The following is a 16,104-nucleotide window of genomic DNA, read 5'->3' as shown; positions in this document are numbered from 1 at the left end:
TAGCCGGAGCTAATTTCCTAATGCTTTTAGAGTAAAACTTTGATTGGCTGGTTTGCTTTGTTTGTATAAATGTTTACGCAAGCTTTGTAATTAAGATTGATATCTTCAAACATTATATATAGAGACATAGTTAAACCTATATTTATATATATTACATTTTTTTTTTATTGGACGTTATACCAATAACAATTGTACAATATACCGTAACAAAGTAAGCAAGCTAACCAAAGTCTTGCTCTACATGCATGTGAGAAAGAAAGAAAAAAAATATAACCAGACTCAATCTGCACTGGATAGTTGAGTAGGGTTCCAATCTCAAACTTGAGATGAACTCGATGCCCCGAATTTATAAATTTGTTGATATTCATTATATGCTTCATTTTATATTATTTTCAAATTAATTGTCTCATTGCTTGCTTTCCAGACACAGGGGAAATGCGGCCGATCCCTAGGGTATATTGTAGTCATTTTTTGAGCCACTGTTGTTTAACGTCCGGTCTCATTACTGATTGAGGTGTAAATGTATATAGAAAGCACAAACAGCCGACGAAAAACCTCTTAAATTTGTCTTAAAATCTTCAAATCTAAAATCTCCAATTTCCAGCCCAAAGATTTTTCTTTAAAAATTAACGGTTGAGTACACAATTTTCCGTTTTTAAAGGATATAATAACCATATGGTTACAAATTTTGTTTGATGTATACTGTTAATTTTCCCCATGTAGAGCACCAATGTATGCGAATGTTCAAGGTCATTGTAAAATTATAAAGACTTTGAGTTGACCTTGACATTTGACCTTGTCAAGAGAACTGTTGTCTTGCATAATGGAAAATGGTAAGGTAACTCTTTACATTTTGACAGAAGAGTTTTGATCTTTCCCCTAAGGGTCTTAAGTTATGTGAGTTTGTGGTCTAATGGTTAAGACCGATGGCTACAGTGCTGAAGGTCCCGAGTTCGATTCTCACTCGGGGTGCTTAAAATATCAGTACATCAGAAGGGTAGTTTTCACCCTCTCACACACATCTCTGGTACCCAGACCGGATTTTAAACTAGAATGGGTACTTTGGGGGCCTCGGTTGGTCAAAGTTGTCCCCTACTTTGACCTGGAGATCAATCTTCTGATATCTCTCTGGTTTGTCTGTTTCCACCGAGTGGCCCGGTGGTTCTCTATGAGTACTTCGGCTTCCTCCACCATAATAACAGACTTCCCGGTGTCCTACACGCTCCCTTGGGCGGCGTTGGGTGGGGATTGTTCTGGTGGTGGGATAATATTGTAAAGGACACATCTCCATTAATCCTTAGTTAGGGAGTGTACATGGATCCGCTGTACCCTTGCAGTCAATCAAGGGTGCGTCTAAATTGGCGGAATTGAGTACATACATACATACATAACCCAAGGGATGATGTGCAAAAAGACATGCTTAGCTTTAATCCTTAAACCAAGGGTCATAGTCTTTGACGATGACATCTCTGACTCGAGAACTTGACAAAGCTCATAAAGTCAAATGTTCAGGTCACATCATAACTAGTGTTTATGACCCTATAACTTGTTTATTAAAACTTTCCAATCTTCGTAAAGTCCCTATGATCTATTGCTATCACCTGGCATCTGGGAACCATTTTTCAAGTGCTGTTATTTTGACAAGGTTTGAATATAAAAAATTGACGCATTATTAGGCTAAGGTTGACACTGTATTAAAAGGGCAATGGAAACTACATATTCACTGTCAAGTACAGAACTTGACAGTTACTAGTAAAATGAAATGAAAAAAAGTTACTTACCAAGATGAAATCGAATATGGTATCAGCCTGAGGGGGGAAATAAGAGTTACAAAGCTTGAAAGGTCTGATTTTAAAGACCTTCTCAAGCAACATAAAATCAAACTTGCCAAATATGCTCTGTGGCTGTGAATATTATTAACGAGTGTTATTACTTCGATGCAGATCTGATTTGAAAATTACAAATAACACAACCTGAAGTCAAGGTTTACATAACAACAATGAGATACTGTGTTTTGTTCTTCTTCAAAAAGAGAGATTTTTATAGATTTTCTACTGAAGATCTATTGAGCTAATTGAAACACAAAACCTGCCAGACATGTTCTATATGCTCTTATGAAAAATCTTTTTTGGTGGCTTCTAGAGCAAAATTAAATCTAGGTGAGTGGTGCAGGCACCAGGGAGCATCTGATTGAATTTTACATTGTGTGATGTCCTTTTTATATAAAAATATGATCTGTAATGTCAATTTCACTTGAATCCGTGTTCAGTTATGTGAATAATTCTTTGTATATATTATTGATTAGAAAAGAAAGCTTAATGATGAAGATCTTTGTGCATGCAATCAGTAAGTGAAGAATTCATCAATACACCTCCATATCAATGTGTCAATCAGAAGTGTAAGGGCCCTGGTCAAGTGATTCTTTTGTAACTATTTTAGTTTATTTCAACTTCAGAACTAACTGTTCATGGCATATATTTGTTGTTTTTTGGTGATATGCAACAGCCCATGTGATTTATGTCACACCTTTGCTTTCTACCCTATCTATAAGTTGAAAGTATGTTACAGGATAAAAGTAGGTAGATTTTGAGAGTTTTTATGCAAATATTCACTAACTTTATCTTCAATTATATATTCAGCACATTGTTGTGATATTTATATTTTCTAATTAAATTTCTGAAGAGGTCAAATGAAGAAAACAGTCAACAGATGAATAATATGAACCTTGCTTTTATACTTCGCTGACACTAGAGCTAGATTTTAAAGTGCTATAAAGTTAAGAATGGAAATGGGGAATATGTCAAAGAGACAACAACCCAACCAAAGAGCAGATAACAGTCAAAGGGCATCAAAGGATCTTTAATGCAGCGGAAAAATCCCCCACCCTCAGCTGGCCCCCAAATAAAAATGTGTACTATTTCAGTGAAAATGGATGTTATATTAATGTATGTTGATGTGGTTCCTAAGTGTTCTTGTTTCTTATGTAGATTAGACCGTTGGTTTTCCTGTTTTAATGGTTTTAGGCCAGTAATATTTGGGGCCCTTTATAGCTTGCTTTTCGGTGTGAGCCAAGGCTTTCTGTTGAAGATCTGTTTTGATCTATAATGGTTAACTTTTATAAATTGTGACTTGGATGGAGAGTTGTCTCATTGGCACTCATACAACATCTCCTTCTATCTATAAACTCCAAAACATATAAAAGAACTAAAATTTAAAAAAAATACAGGACTAACAAAGGTCAGAGGCTCCTGAATTGGGACAGGCAATAGTTTTCAATACATGTCCCCCTACCAGGAAACATTAATTGGACTCTAAGGTTACCAGTTTTACCTCATATTCTGTAATGCTAAGCGTCTAGCTAATAAGCAGCAAATATCAAAATTCATTGGTTTGACACAGCTTGGGTTCTAACCCTTGAACTCAGGTACACAAGGTGAGCACAATGCATTGTAAAGCTGTTCACATCATAAACGATTCCAGCAGTCAGCAATTGATATTCAAACAACCCTATTATTTTTCTGTTATAATGGCAAGTTTGAGTACAGAAAGAACATGTTATACTCATCAATGTTTTATAATGCTCAAGATTTTATACGTTAATCTAGCATAGATTTGTACATTTGATCACTAACGCTACATTTCAACTATCACATTTCTATGGTTGAAAATCTGATACCTTGAAACCAATACTTTCACCTGAAGAGGAATGGATGGACAAACAAATGGGAAGACACAGACTATAAATTATGTTGACTTTGCTATTGAAGGCAGTGTATGAATATTACTTTTCCTTGAAATTTACACCCAAACAGAAGGAGGAATAATTACATAGGATGACAGGATCACAAAAAATACTGGACAGTAAAACTGATCACATCCACTGCGGACATCAGAATCCTCCTTTATTTTTTTAATTTAAACAAACTGACTGAGATTTGGCACAAATTGTATTAGGATTAAATGAGTTATGTGCACACAAAATGTATTCATAAAATACAAAAACAAGTTAAAATCTAATTAAAAAGGAAACAAGACCATTCACATAAATTTTGTTTAATAGCATAACCATATCACATATATTTATCATAATAATGTATTTATTTTTAGGACGGACAGTTCTTAACATATAACACTAATAACAAATAAATTAATCATCACAACCAGTTAATGTGTTTTGTATTGTCTATTGGAATGAATAACTAGGATTAGGTGTAGCACCACACCATGCTCCAACAAACTTCAATACGTCCTGTAGTTCTGTACTGTGGGAAACCTGTAATATAAAATACATCATAACATTACATGATCAATATACAGTGGAACATCTTATTTTAAATACTGTGGATTCATTAATATTTTTATTGGATACCAATTTTCTTGGATTTCCTAGGAATAGGGAAATCATGAATTTAAATGTTTAAGGAATTGTAAATTTGATGTATGATTGTATGCAGACTTTTGGAAAATCATGAAATCAAATATCCATCAGAATGCAAATTTTCCTCAATACTACTAAAATTGGTACCCACAAAAATAAATAAATCCACAGTAGATGGTTTGTGATTCAGTTTTTGTTGGAGTAGTGTACATTTGTAGGTGTAACTTTTGTTGGAGTAGTGTACATTTGTAGGTGTAGTTTTTGTTGGAGTAGTGTACATTTGTAGGTGTAGTTTTTGTTGGAGTAGTGTACATTTGTAGGTGTAACTTTTGTTGGAGTAGTGTACATTTGTAGGTGTAACTTTTGTTGGAGTAGTGTACATTTGTAGGTGTAACTTTTGTTGGAGTAGTGTACATTTGTAGGTGTAGTTTTTGTTGGAGTAGTGTACATTTGTAGGTGTAGTTTTTGTTGGAGTAGTGTACATTTGTAGGTGTAGTTTTTGTTGGAGTAGTGTACATTTGTAGGTGTAACTTTTGTTGGAGTAGTGTACATTTGTAGGTGTAACTTTTGTTGGAGTAGTGTACATTTGTAGGAGGTGTAGTTTTTGTTGGAGTAGTGTACATTTGTAGGTGTAGTTTTTGTTGGAGTAGTGTACATTTGTAGGTGTAACTTTTGTTGGAGTAGTGTACATTTGTAGGTGTAGTTTTTGTTGGAGTAGTGTACATTTGTAGGTGTAACTTTTGTTGGAGTAGTGTACATTTGTAGGTGTAACTTTTGTTGGAGTAGTGTACATTTGTAGGTGTAGTTTTTGTTGGAGTAGTGTACATTTGTAGGTGTAACTTTTGTTGGAGTAGTGTACATTTGTAGGTGTAACTTTTGTTGGAGTAGTGTACATTTGTAGGAGGTGTAGTTTTTGTTGGAGTAGTGTACATTTGTAGGTGTAACTTTTGTTGAAGTAGTGTACATTTGTAGGTGTAACTTTTGTTGGAGTAGTGTACATTTGTAGGTGTAACTTTTGTTGGAGTAGTGTACATTTGTAGGTGTAGTTTTTGTTGGAGTAGTGTACATTTGTAGGTGTAACTTTTGTTGGAGTAGTGTACATTTGTAGGTGTAACTTTTGTTGGAGTAGTGTACATTTGTAGGTGTAACTTTTGTTGGAGTAGTGTACATTTGTAGGTGTAGTTTTTGTTGGAGTAGTGTACATTTGTAGGTGTAGTTTTTGTTGGAGTAGTGTACATTTGTAGGTGTAACTTTTGTTGGAGTAGTGTACATTTGTAGGAGGTGTAGTTTTTGTTGGAGTAGTGTACATTTGTAGGTGTAGTTTTTGTTGGAGTAGTGTACATTTGTAGGTGTAGTTTTTGTTGGAGTAGTGTACATTTGTAGGTGTAACTTTTGTTGGAGTAGTGTACATTTGTAGGTGTAGTTTTTGTTGGAGTAGTGTACATTTGTAGGTGTAACTTTTGTTGGAGTAGTGTACATTTGTAGGTGTAACTTTTGTTGGAGTAGTGTACATTTGTAGGTGTAACTTTTGTTGGAGTAGTGTACATTTGTAGGTGTAACTTTTGTTGGAGTAGTGTACATTTGTAGGTGTAACTTTTGTTGGAGTAGTGTACATTTGTAGGTGTAACTTTTGTTGGAGTAGTGTACATTTGTAGGTGTAGTTTTTGTTGGAGTAGTGTACATTTGTAGGTGTAGTTTTTGTTGGAGTAGTGTACATTTGTAGGTGTAACTTTTTGTTGGAGTAGTGTACATTTGTAGGTGTAACTTTTTGTTGGAGTAGGGTACATTTGTAGGTGTAGTTTTTGTTGGAGTAGTGTACATTTGTAGGTGTAGTTTTTGTTGGAGTAGTGTACATTTGTAGGTGTAACTTTTGTTGGAGTAGTGTACATTTGTAGGTGTAGTTTTTGTTGGAGTAGTGTACATTTGTAGGTGTAGTTTTTGTTGGAGTAGTGTACATTTGTAGGTGTAGTTTTTGTTGGAGTAGTGTACATTTGTAGGTGTAACTTTTGTTGGAGTAGTGTACATTTGTAGGTGTAGTTTTTGTTGGAGTAGTGTACATTTGTAGGTGTAACTTTTGTTGGAGTAGTGTACATTTGTAGGTGTAACTTTTGTTGGAGTAGTGTACATTTGTAGGTGTAGTTTTTGTTGGAGTAGTGTACATTTGTAGGTGTAACTTTTGTTGGAGTAGTGTACATTTGTAGGTGTAGTTTTTGTTGGAGTAGTGTACATTTGTAGGTGTAGTTTTTGTTGGAGTAGTGTACATTTGTAGGTGTAACTTTTGTTGGAGTAGTGTACATTTGTAGGTGTAACTTTTGTTGGAGAAGTGTACATTTGTAGGTGTAGTTTTTGTTGGAGTAGTGTACATTTGTAGGTGTAACTTTTGTTGGAGTAGTGTACATTTGTAGGAGGTGTAGTTTTTGTTGGAGTAGTGTACATTTGTAGGTGTAACTTTTGTTGGAGTAGTGTACATTTGTAGGTGTAACTTTTGTTGGAGTAGTGTACATTTGTAGGTGTAACTTTTGTTGGAGTAGTGTACATTTGTAGGTGTAACTTTTGTTGGAGTAGTGTACATTTGTAGGTGTAACTTTTGTTGGAGTAGTGTACATTTGTAGGTGTAGTTTTTGTTGGAGTAGTGTACATTTGTAGGTGTAGTTTTTGTTGGAGTAGTGTACATTTGTAGGTGTAGTTTTTGTTGGAGTAGTGTACATTTGTAGGTGTAACTTTTGTTGGAGTAGTGTACATTTGTAGGTGTAACTTTTGTTGGAGTAGTGTACATTTGTAGGAGGTGTAGTTTTTGTTGGAGTAGTGTACATTTGTAGGTGTAGTTTTTGTTGGAGTAGTGTACATTTGTAGGTGTAACTTTTGTTGGAGTAGTGTACATTTGTAGGTGTAGTTTTTGTTGGAGTAGTGTACATTTGTAGGTGTAACTTTTGTTGGAGTAGTGTACATTTGTAGGTGTAACTTTTGTTGGAGTAGTGTACATTTGTAGGTGTAGTTTTTGTTGGAGTAGTGTACATTTGTAGGTGTAACTTTTGTTGGAGTAGTGTACATTTGTAGGTGTAACTTTTGTTGGAGTAGTGTACATTTGTAGGAGGTGTAGTTTTTGTTGGAGTAGTGTACATTTGTAGGTGTAACTTTTGTTGAAGTAGTGTACATTTGTAGGTGTAACTTTTGTTGGAGTAGTGTACATTTGTAGGTGTAACTTTTGTTGGAGTAGTGTACATTTGTAGGTGTAGTTTTTGTTGGAGTAGTGTACATTTGTAGGTGTAACTTTTGTTGGAGTAGTGTACATTTGTAGGTGTAACTTTTGTTGGAGTAGTGTACATTTGTAGGTGTAACTTTTGTTGGAGTAGTGTACATTTGTAGGTGTAGTTTTTGTTGGAGTAGTGTACATTTGTAGGTGTAGTTTTTGTTGGAGTAGTGTACATTTGTAGGTGTAACTTTTGTTGGAGTAGTGTACATTTGTAGGAGGTGTAGTTTTTGTTGGAGTAGTGTACATTTGTAGGTGTAGTTTTTGTTGGAGTAGTGTACATTTGTAGGTGTAGTTTTTGTTGGAGTAGTGTACATTTGTAGGTGTAACTTTTGTTGGAGTAGTGTACATTTGTAGGTGTAGTTTTTGTTGGAGTAGTGTACATTTGTAGGTGTAACTTTTGTTGGAGTAGTGTACATTTGTAGGTGTAACTTTTGTTGGAGTAGTGTACATTTGTAGGTGTAACTTTTGTTGGAGTAGTGTACATTTGTAGGTGTAACTTTTGTTGGAGTAGTGTACATTTGTAGGTGTAACTTTTGTTGGAGTAGTGTACATTTGTAGGTGTAACTTTTGTTGGAGTAGTGTACATTTGTAGGTGTAGTTTTTGTTGGAGTAGTGTACATTTGTAGGTGTAGTTTTTGTTGGAGTAGTGTACATTTGTAGGTGTAACTTTTTGTTGGAGTAGTGTACATTTGTAGGTGTAACTTTTGTTGGAGTAGTGTACATTTGTAGGTGTAACTTTTGTTGGAGTAGTGTACATTTGTAGGTGTAGTTTTTGTTGGAGTAGTGTACATTTGTAGGTGTAGTTTTTGTTGGAGTAGTGTACATTTGTAGGTGTAGTTTTTGTTGGAGTAGTGTACATTTGTAGGTGTAACTTTTGTTGGAGTAGTGTACATTTGTAGGTGTAACTTTTGTTGGAGAAGTGTACATTTGTAGGTGTAGTTTTTGTTGGAGTAGTGTACATTTGTAGGTGTAGTTTTTGTTGGAGTAGTGTACATTTGTAGGTGTAACTTTTGTTGGAGTAGTGTACATTTGTAGGAGGTGTAGTTTTTGTTGGAGTAGTGTACATTTGTAGGTGTAACTTTTGTTGGAGTAGTGTACATTTGTAGGTGTAGTTTTTGTTGGAGTAGTGTACATTTGTAGGTGTAACTTTTGTTGGAGTAGTGTACATTTGTAGGTGTAACTTTTGTTGGAGTAGTGTACATTTGTAGGTGTAGTTTTTGTTGGAGTAGTGTACATTTGTAGGTGTAACTTTTGTTGGAGTAGTGTACATTTGTAGGTGTAGTTTTTGTTGGAGTAGTGTACATTTGTAGGTGTAGTTTTTGTTGGAGTAGTGTACATTTGTAGGTGTAACTTTTGTTGGAGTAGTGTACATTTGTAGGTGTAACTTTTGTTGGAGTAGTGTACATTTGTAGGTGTAGTTTTTGTTGGAGTAGTGTACATTTGTAGGTGTAACTTTTGTTGGAGTAGTGTACATTTGTAGGTGTAACTTTTGTTGGAGTAGTGTACATTTGTAGGAGGTGTAGTTTTTGTTGGAGTAGTGTACATTTGTAGGTGTTACTTTTGTTGGAGTAGTGTACATTTGTAGGTGTAACTTTTGTTGGAGTAGTGTACATTTGTAGGTGTAACTTTTGTTGGAGTAGTGTACATTTGTAGGTGTAACTTTTGTTGGAGTAGTGTACATTTGTAGGTGTAGTTTTTGTTGGAGTAGTGTACATTTGTAGGTGTAGTTTTTGTTGGAGTAGTGTACATTTGTAGGTGTAACTTTTGTTGGAGTAGTGTACATTTGTAGGTGTAACTTTTTGTTGGAGTAGTGTACATTTGTAGGTGTAGTTTTTGTTGGAGTAGTGTACATTTGTAGGTGTAACTTTTGTTGGAGTAGTGTACATTTGTAGGTGTAACTTTTGTTGGAGTAGTGTACATTTGTAGGTGTAGTTTTTGTTGGAGTAGTGTACATTTGTAGGTGTAGTTTTTGTTGGAGTAGTGTACATTTGTAGGTGTAACTTTTGTTGGAGTAGTGTACATTTGTAGGTGTAGTTTTTGTTGGAGTAGTGTACATTTGTAGGTGTAGTTTTTGTTGGAGTAGTGTACATTTGTAGGTGTAACTTTTGTTGGAGTAGTGTACATTTGTAGGTGTAGTTTTTGTTGGAGTAGTGTACATTTGTAGGTGTAGTTTTTGTTGGAGTAGTGTACATTTGTAGGTGTAACTTTTGTTGGAGTAGTGTACATTTGTAGGTGTAACTTTTGTTGGAGTAGTGTACATTTGTAGGTGTAGTTTTTGTTGGAGTAGTGTACATTTGTAGGTGTAACTTTTGTTGGAGTAGTGTACATTTGTAGGTGTAGTTTTTGTTGGAGTAGTGTACATTTGTAGGTGTAACTTTTGTTGGAGTAGTGTACATTTGTAGGTGTAGTTTTTGTTGGAGTAGTGTACATTTGTAGGTGTAACTTTTGTTGGAGTAGTGTACATTTGTAGGTGTAACTTATGTTGGAGTAGTGTACATTTGTAGGAGGTGTAGTTTTTGTTGGAGTAGTGTACATTTGTAGGTGTAGTTTTTGTTGGAGTAGTGTACATTTGTAGGTGTAACTTTTGTTGGAGAAGTGTACATTTGTAGGTGTAGTTTTTGTTGGAGTAGTGTACATTTGTAGGTGTAGTTTTTGTTGGAGTAGTGTACATTTGTAGGTGTAACTTTTGTTGGAGTAGTGTACATTTGTAGGTGTAACTTTTGTTGGAGTAGTGTACATTTGTAGGAGGTGTAGTTTTTGTTGGAGTAGTGTACATTTGTAGGTGTAGTTTTTGTTGGAGTAGTGTACATTTGTAGGTGTAACTTTTGTTGGAGTAGTGTACATTTGTAGGTGTAGTTTTTGTTGGAGTAGTGTACATTTGTAGGTGTAACTTTTGTTGGAGTAGTGTACATTTGTAGGTGTAACTTTTGTTGGAGTAGTGTACATTTGTAGGTGTAGTTTTTGTTGGAGTAGTGTACATTTGTAGGTGTAACTTTTGTTGGAGTAGTGTACATTTGTAGGTGTAACTTTTGTTGGAGTAGTGTACATTTGTAGGAGGTGTAGTTTTTGTTGGAGTAGTGTACATTTGTAGGTGTAACTTTTGTTGGAGTAGTGTACATTTGTAGGTGTAGTTTTTGTTGGAGTAGTGTACATTTGTAGGTGTAACTTTTGTTGGAGTAGTGTACATTTGTAGGTGTAACTTTTGTTGGAGTAGTGTACATTTGTAGGTGTAACTTTTGTTGGAGTAGTGTACATTTGTAGGTGTAGTTTTTGTTGGAGTAGTGTACATTTGTAGGTGTAGTTTTTGTTGGAGTAGTGTACATTTGTAGGTGTAGTTTTTGTTGGATTAGTGTACATTTGTAGGTGTAACTTTTGTTGGAGTAGTGTACATTTGTAGGTGTAACTTTTGTTGGAGTAGTGTACATTTGTAGGTGTAACTTTTGTTGGAGTAGTGTACATTTGTAGGTGTAGTTTTTGTTGGAGTAGTGTACATTTGTAGGTGTAGTTTTTGTTGGAGTAGTGTACATTTGTAGGTGTAACTTTTGTTGGAGTAGTGTACATTTGTAGGTGTAACTTTTGTTGGAGTAGTGTACATTTGTAGGTGTAGTTTTTGTTGGAGTAGTGTACATTTGTAGGTGTAACTTTTGTTGGAGTAGTGTACATTTGTAGGTGTAGTTTTTGTTGGAGTAGTGTACATTTGTAGGTGTAACTTTTGTTGGAGTAGTGTACATTTGTAGGTGTAACTTTTGTTGGAGTAGTGTACATTTGTAGGTGTAACTTTTGTTGGAGTAGTGTACATTTGTAGGTGTAGTTTTTGTTGGAGTAGTGTACATTTGTAGGTGTAGTTTTTGTTGGAGTAGTGTACATTTGTAGGTGTAACTTTTGTTGGAGTAGTGTACATTTGTAGGAGGTGTAGTTTTTGTTGGAGTAGTGTACATTTGTAGGTGTAACTTTTGTTGGAGTAGTGTACATTTGTAGGTGTAACTTTTGTTGGAGTAGTGTACATTTGTAGGTGTAACTTTTGTTGGAGTAGTGTACATTTGTAGGTGTAGTTTTTGTTGGAGTAGTGTACATTTGTAGGTGTAACTTTTTGAAAAGAATATGATTTTTTTTTACAAATGCAGATATATATAGACAAAAACTTTTTTTTTTATTTGGAGTAAAAAATTCATACGGTTTATTACATAAAATTGATAATGCATTTTATTTTCAACTCTATTCTGATATCACAACATAAACATACCAAATAGTTTTTGTTAGAAAATTAGGTTAGGCAATCTGATAAATGTTCAACTTTAATTTTTATACACTATATATATATATATATTTTTTTTTACCTTTGTTGCCATAAGGAATTTATTCCAATCGTCTTTGTTTGCTACATGTCCTGGTGTTTTGAAATCCATTTGGTTTCTTAGTACTGGATAACCTAGAAGTACAAAGTAAATATTTATAGATTTTTTTTTCACTAATTTTAAAGTATGCAAAAACAATATGCTGGAAATAAAAAAGCAAAGAAAAGGAATCTCAGTTTAGATTAATTCTAGTAAAAATGTACATATACTGTGTACAATTTTATGACATGCTATCCAATTTTAGCTTATACATATGCTCGGACAGATTTATTATAAATGTGTGCTTTGCATTAATAACCTGCAATAAAGCCTCTACTACTAGTCACTTATGCTACAATTACAAAAGCAAAACTCTTCTGACTTTTGGCAGTAACATATTTGATATATCAGCTTTTAAGAGGTCCATACTAACCTGTTATGACACATGGTAAGGATTTAACGCCAGTATCTGGAGCTAAAAGGGATGCCTCGTAACAATTTCTTTCATCCCTAGGGAGAATCTGTTCAACTTTCTGATCCATGGAAACAGCCAGGACCCATTCTTTAACCTCCTCATGCTGCTGACTCTGAATACAGAAAATAATATAACATGGATTATCTTATACTTTAAAAAAAAATTCTAATATGTGTTATCTAATCATTTTCAAGGGTCAACATACATCCTGCTCGAAAACCGGGTACACGATGATATAAACATTATCTTATTCAGCTGATAGCTGTAGAATATATGAATAAATATTGTTTGTTTGTAGGTCTTATTTAGCCATGGTGTCATCACTATGTTTTCGACTGACGAGTTTGAATGTTCCTCTGGTATATTTCATTCATATATTGACATTATTTCTAATGGTAAAGATAATAGTAAAATCAAACAGATTTCATCTTTTTCAAAACACTATACACTACATCTTATCATACAGAAAGGCTTACAGTATCACTTGTACCATTATGAAGTATTAATCAAAATGGAATATTTTTGTCAAAAAAATAAATGTACCGTGAGATGAGCTTTCTCTGGCAGTGGAATTTCAAATGGTATATCTGTATCCTGGAAATCACTGTGGTCTAACATATCTAATGATCCTTCTTCTATAGCCTGTAATTCAAATATTGTATTAATTAAATAGAATTGAACTAAGTCCTCTTCAATTAAAAGTAGTTAAAACCTAATAGTTTTTATTGATATGAAATATTCTTCATTACACAAATGGGAATTTTTTTTTAATCTCAACAACAAATTTATTATATTTTGTGGGTAAACAGATTGCTAAACTGTTTATTAAAAACAAGAGAATACTTTTGTACATAAAAATATAATTAAAAGGTGATTACCTCTGATATATCTAGATATCTGTTCAGGAACACAAATGCCATATTCTCCCAACCTAGTGCCTGAAAAAATACATGGATATTACATGATATAGCACAACAATGAAAATACAATTACTTAATTAAACTAGAACATTGAAGACTATAGCAGTACACTATTGTAAACTCAAAATTAATTGTAGGCAAGGATTTTTGAAGAAAGAGCAAAAATGTGCCTCATTATAGCGATTTCAGGAAAAGCTACATTTATGCATCAAATATCATTGTGAAGATCTTAATATTGCTACACTCAAAGAGTCGCATTATTCCCATTAAAAATACATTAAAATAAATTTTGAATTTACATATACCAGTATATCCTAAATCTATAAATACTCCTTACAGTTAAGAACAATACCTAAAGAGTCACAATCTCAGTTCATTTGTTAATTACAAAAAACATCTTGTTACAAATCTTCTCTAACATCCATGGAAAACAAATTGGAAGAACATATCTTCAATCTGGGTTTTTCCCTAACGACACAAACAAAAATATTATTAAAAAAAGATCTTATTCTTTCAGAAGTCATAATAATTCCTGTTATTTCACCCAAAAGTTTATAAAAACATAAAACATTTGTAGGACTTACTCTAGCCATCATTCCTGCCTCAAAGAAAGCCTTGTCTGCTGGTATAACATCTGTATGTCTGAGTAGAGAGACAGATAACTTAGCAGCTATAGAATCAAGAGATTTCTGGGCCATTGCTGCTGATCTGTTGGCGTAATAATGTGCTATGAGTAACATTGACTCAAACTCCTGGTGAGGTGGTGAGTTAGCATCAGATGACTTTGACATGTTTTCACACTGAAATATATGTGTTATTAATAGATATGGGTTAAACAGCTGCCTCAGTTATAAACTACACTATATAAAAGCTTTTAAATAATATCAAGTTTCACTTAAAGCTATTTAAGAATTCTATATTTATCATAAAGTAATATTGTTAAATCAAGATATAGTATTACCCGATGAAAGTACCATATATTGGTACATTGGTATATTTTAAAGATAAGAACATTATTCAAGTAATTATCTCTAAACAAACATATATTTTTTTTCACTATATCTGATATTAGGAGGACTTTTCTATTCTGCATTGCAATCCATACTATTTTTTATAAGTATTAAAGGAATCTTCATAAGAAAATAAAAGCATACCAGATCAAACATCACATCTCTAAGATCTGCCCAAATTTTGTAAGCTTCTGGACGGTTTAAATCTCTGGAATTTATGATGTCACTAAATATCCTCTTGTATATGTTGAAATTCTGAAAATAAAGAAAACATAGCAGTTCTAAGAATAAAAATAACATTCTTTGTTTCAATAAAGATTAAGTTTACACAAGTTAAAAATTTGAAGTTTATGTCCAATAACTCAAATCATTTGACTTAATAAACTGTTATATTTTTTTTATATTTTACACACATTAAACATTGCAATTTTGTTCTATTTACTGTGCTTATCCAGTGACCTTTGGGGTCTCACATTAGCAATGGCTCAAACAGTTTACCAAATTGCAGTTAGATTTCTTCTCCAACTAACTGATCAACTGGTAAAATATTTTAGCAGATTGCTCAAGTGAAATGTTGTTAGTATGAAGTGAGTGCTGTAAAATCAAAAGTAATACTTACCATCCAGATCCAGTTAGTTGATATCTTTGTCATTTGTTTCAATCACAAAAATGACTTACTATGATATGAGTCACTGAATAAGAAGGTCTAATTTTGACATGGAAACTTCTATCATAAATAGATTTTATAAATAAATAGTTGAAAACATTGTTTTGTAAGTCTATAATAATAGCTCTGTTTTCCAACAACAAGTTAGTTCATAATTGTAATTTGGATTTTTTTTTCTAAAGCAATTACTTATATGCTACCATTAAAGGGAAATAATTTACCTTACTGAAAATCAGCAAAATGTTGTCACAATTTTTGTCTGACAAATATCAACTTTCCTCATTTAATTTGTTTGTAACATTACTTTTATGATTATTAAACTTTTATCCTCTGTTTTGAAAAGAAACAATGAAATTTATTTTTAAGATGATTAAAATTTTGAAAAAAATTGTAGGCAAAATCAGGAGCCAGGTATTATTGATTAATTTTTTAGTGTACAATAACTCAATAAAAATTATTTCCCTTTAATGCCAGCAGATCAGTAATTTGTATAGAAAATATAATACGAATCATAATTACACAATAACTTTGTCTTAGAAGACAAAGCTATAAAATATACATCTACAAAACAATGGTTTGAACTATTCATTTATAAAATCTATTTATGATAGAAGTTTCCATGTCAAAATTAGACCTTCTTATTCAGTGACTCATACTATAGTAAGTCATTTTTGTGTTTGAAACAAATGACAAAGATATCAACTAACTGGATCTGGATGGTAAGTATTACTTTTGATTTCACAGCACTCACTTCATACTAACAACATTTCACTTGAGCAATCTGCTAAAACATTTTACCAGTTGATCAGTTAGTTGGAGAAGAAATCTAACTGCAATTTGGTAAACTGTTTTGACCATTGCTATTGTGATACCCTAAAGGTCACTAGATAAGCACTGTAATAAATAACTTCTGCATTTCATTGATAAATTGACATGAATGTGACATTGCTGCATTGTTAAGTGATGCTGTTGCCATATATTTTTTATTATTGTGTTTTGTCCCTGATCTAACAAAATTTTGTTAATAGTTATGACCATTAAAAAAATCTGAATACTATTTTAAATTC

The 16,104-nt window shown here is 33.2% G+C and overlaps 1 protein-coding gene across 1 annotated transcript in view; it reads right to left on the bottom strand.

The window, feature by feature from the left end:
* Positions 1-4,037: 4,037 nt before the first annotated feature.
* Positions 4,038-16,104, bottom strand: part of LOC139503186 (intraflagellar transport protein 172 homolog) — a 40,572-nt gene continuing 28,505 nt past the window's right edge. The window contains exons 41-47 of the mRNA XM_071292931.1: positions 14,515-14,625; positions 13,945-14,160; positions 13,319-13,378; positions 12,984-13,082; positions 12,399-12,552; positions 11,969-12,060; positions 4,038-4,273 (exon numbers count right to left, since the gene is read on the bottom strand). Of these exons, the coding sequence (XP_071149032.1) occupies positions 4,184-4,273; positions 11,969-12,060; positions 12,399-12,552; positions 12,984-13,082; positions 13,319-13,378; positions 13,945-14,160; positions 14,515-14,625 (822 nt within the window). The 3' untranslated portion in view covers positions 4,038-4,183. The remainder of the gene's footprint in view (positions 4,274-11,968; positions 12,061-12,398; positions 12,553-12,983; positions 13,083-13,318; positions 13,379-13,944; positions 14,161-14,514; positions 14,626-16,104) is intronic.

Source organism: Mytilus edulis, chromosome 1, assembly GCF_963676685.1.
Source record: "Mytilus edulis chromosome 1, xbMytEdul2.2, whole genome shotgun sequence".
NCBI lineage: Eukaryota > Metazoa > Mollusca > Bivalvia > Mytilida > Mytilidae > Mytilus > Mytilus edulis.
Note: the sequence above shows the minus strand (reverse complement) of the source record. Positions and strands in the feature narration are given on the sequence as shown.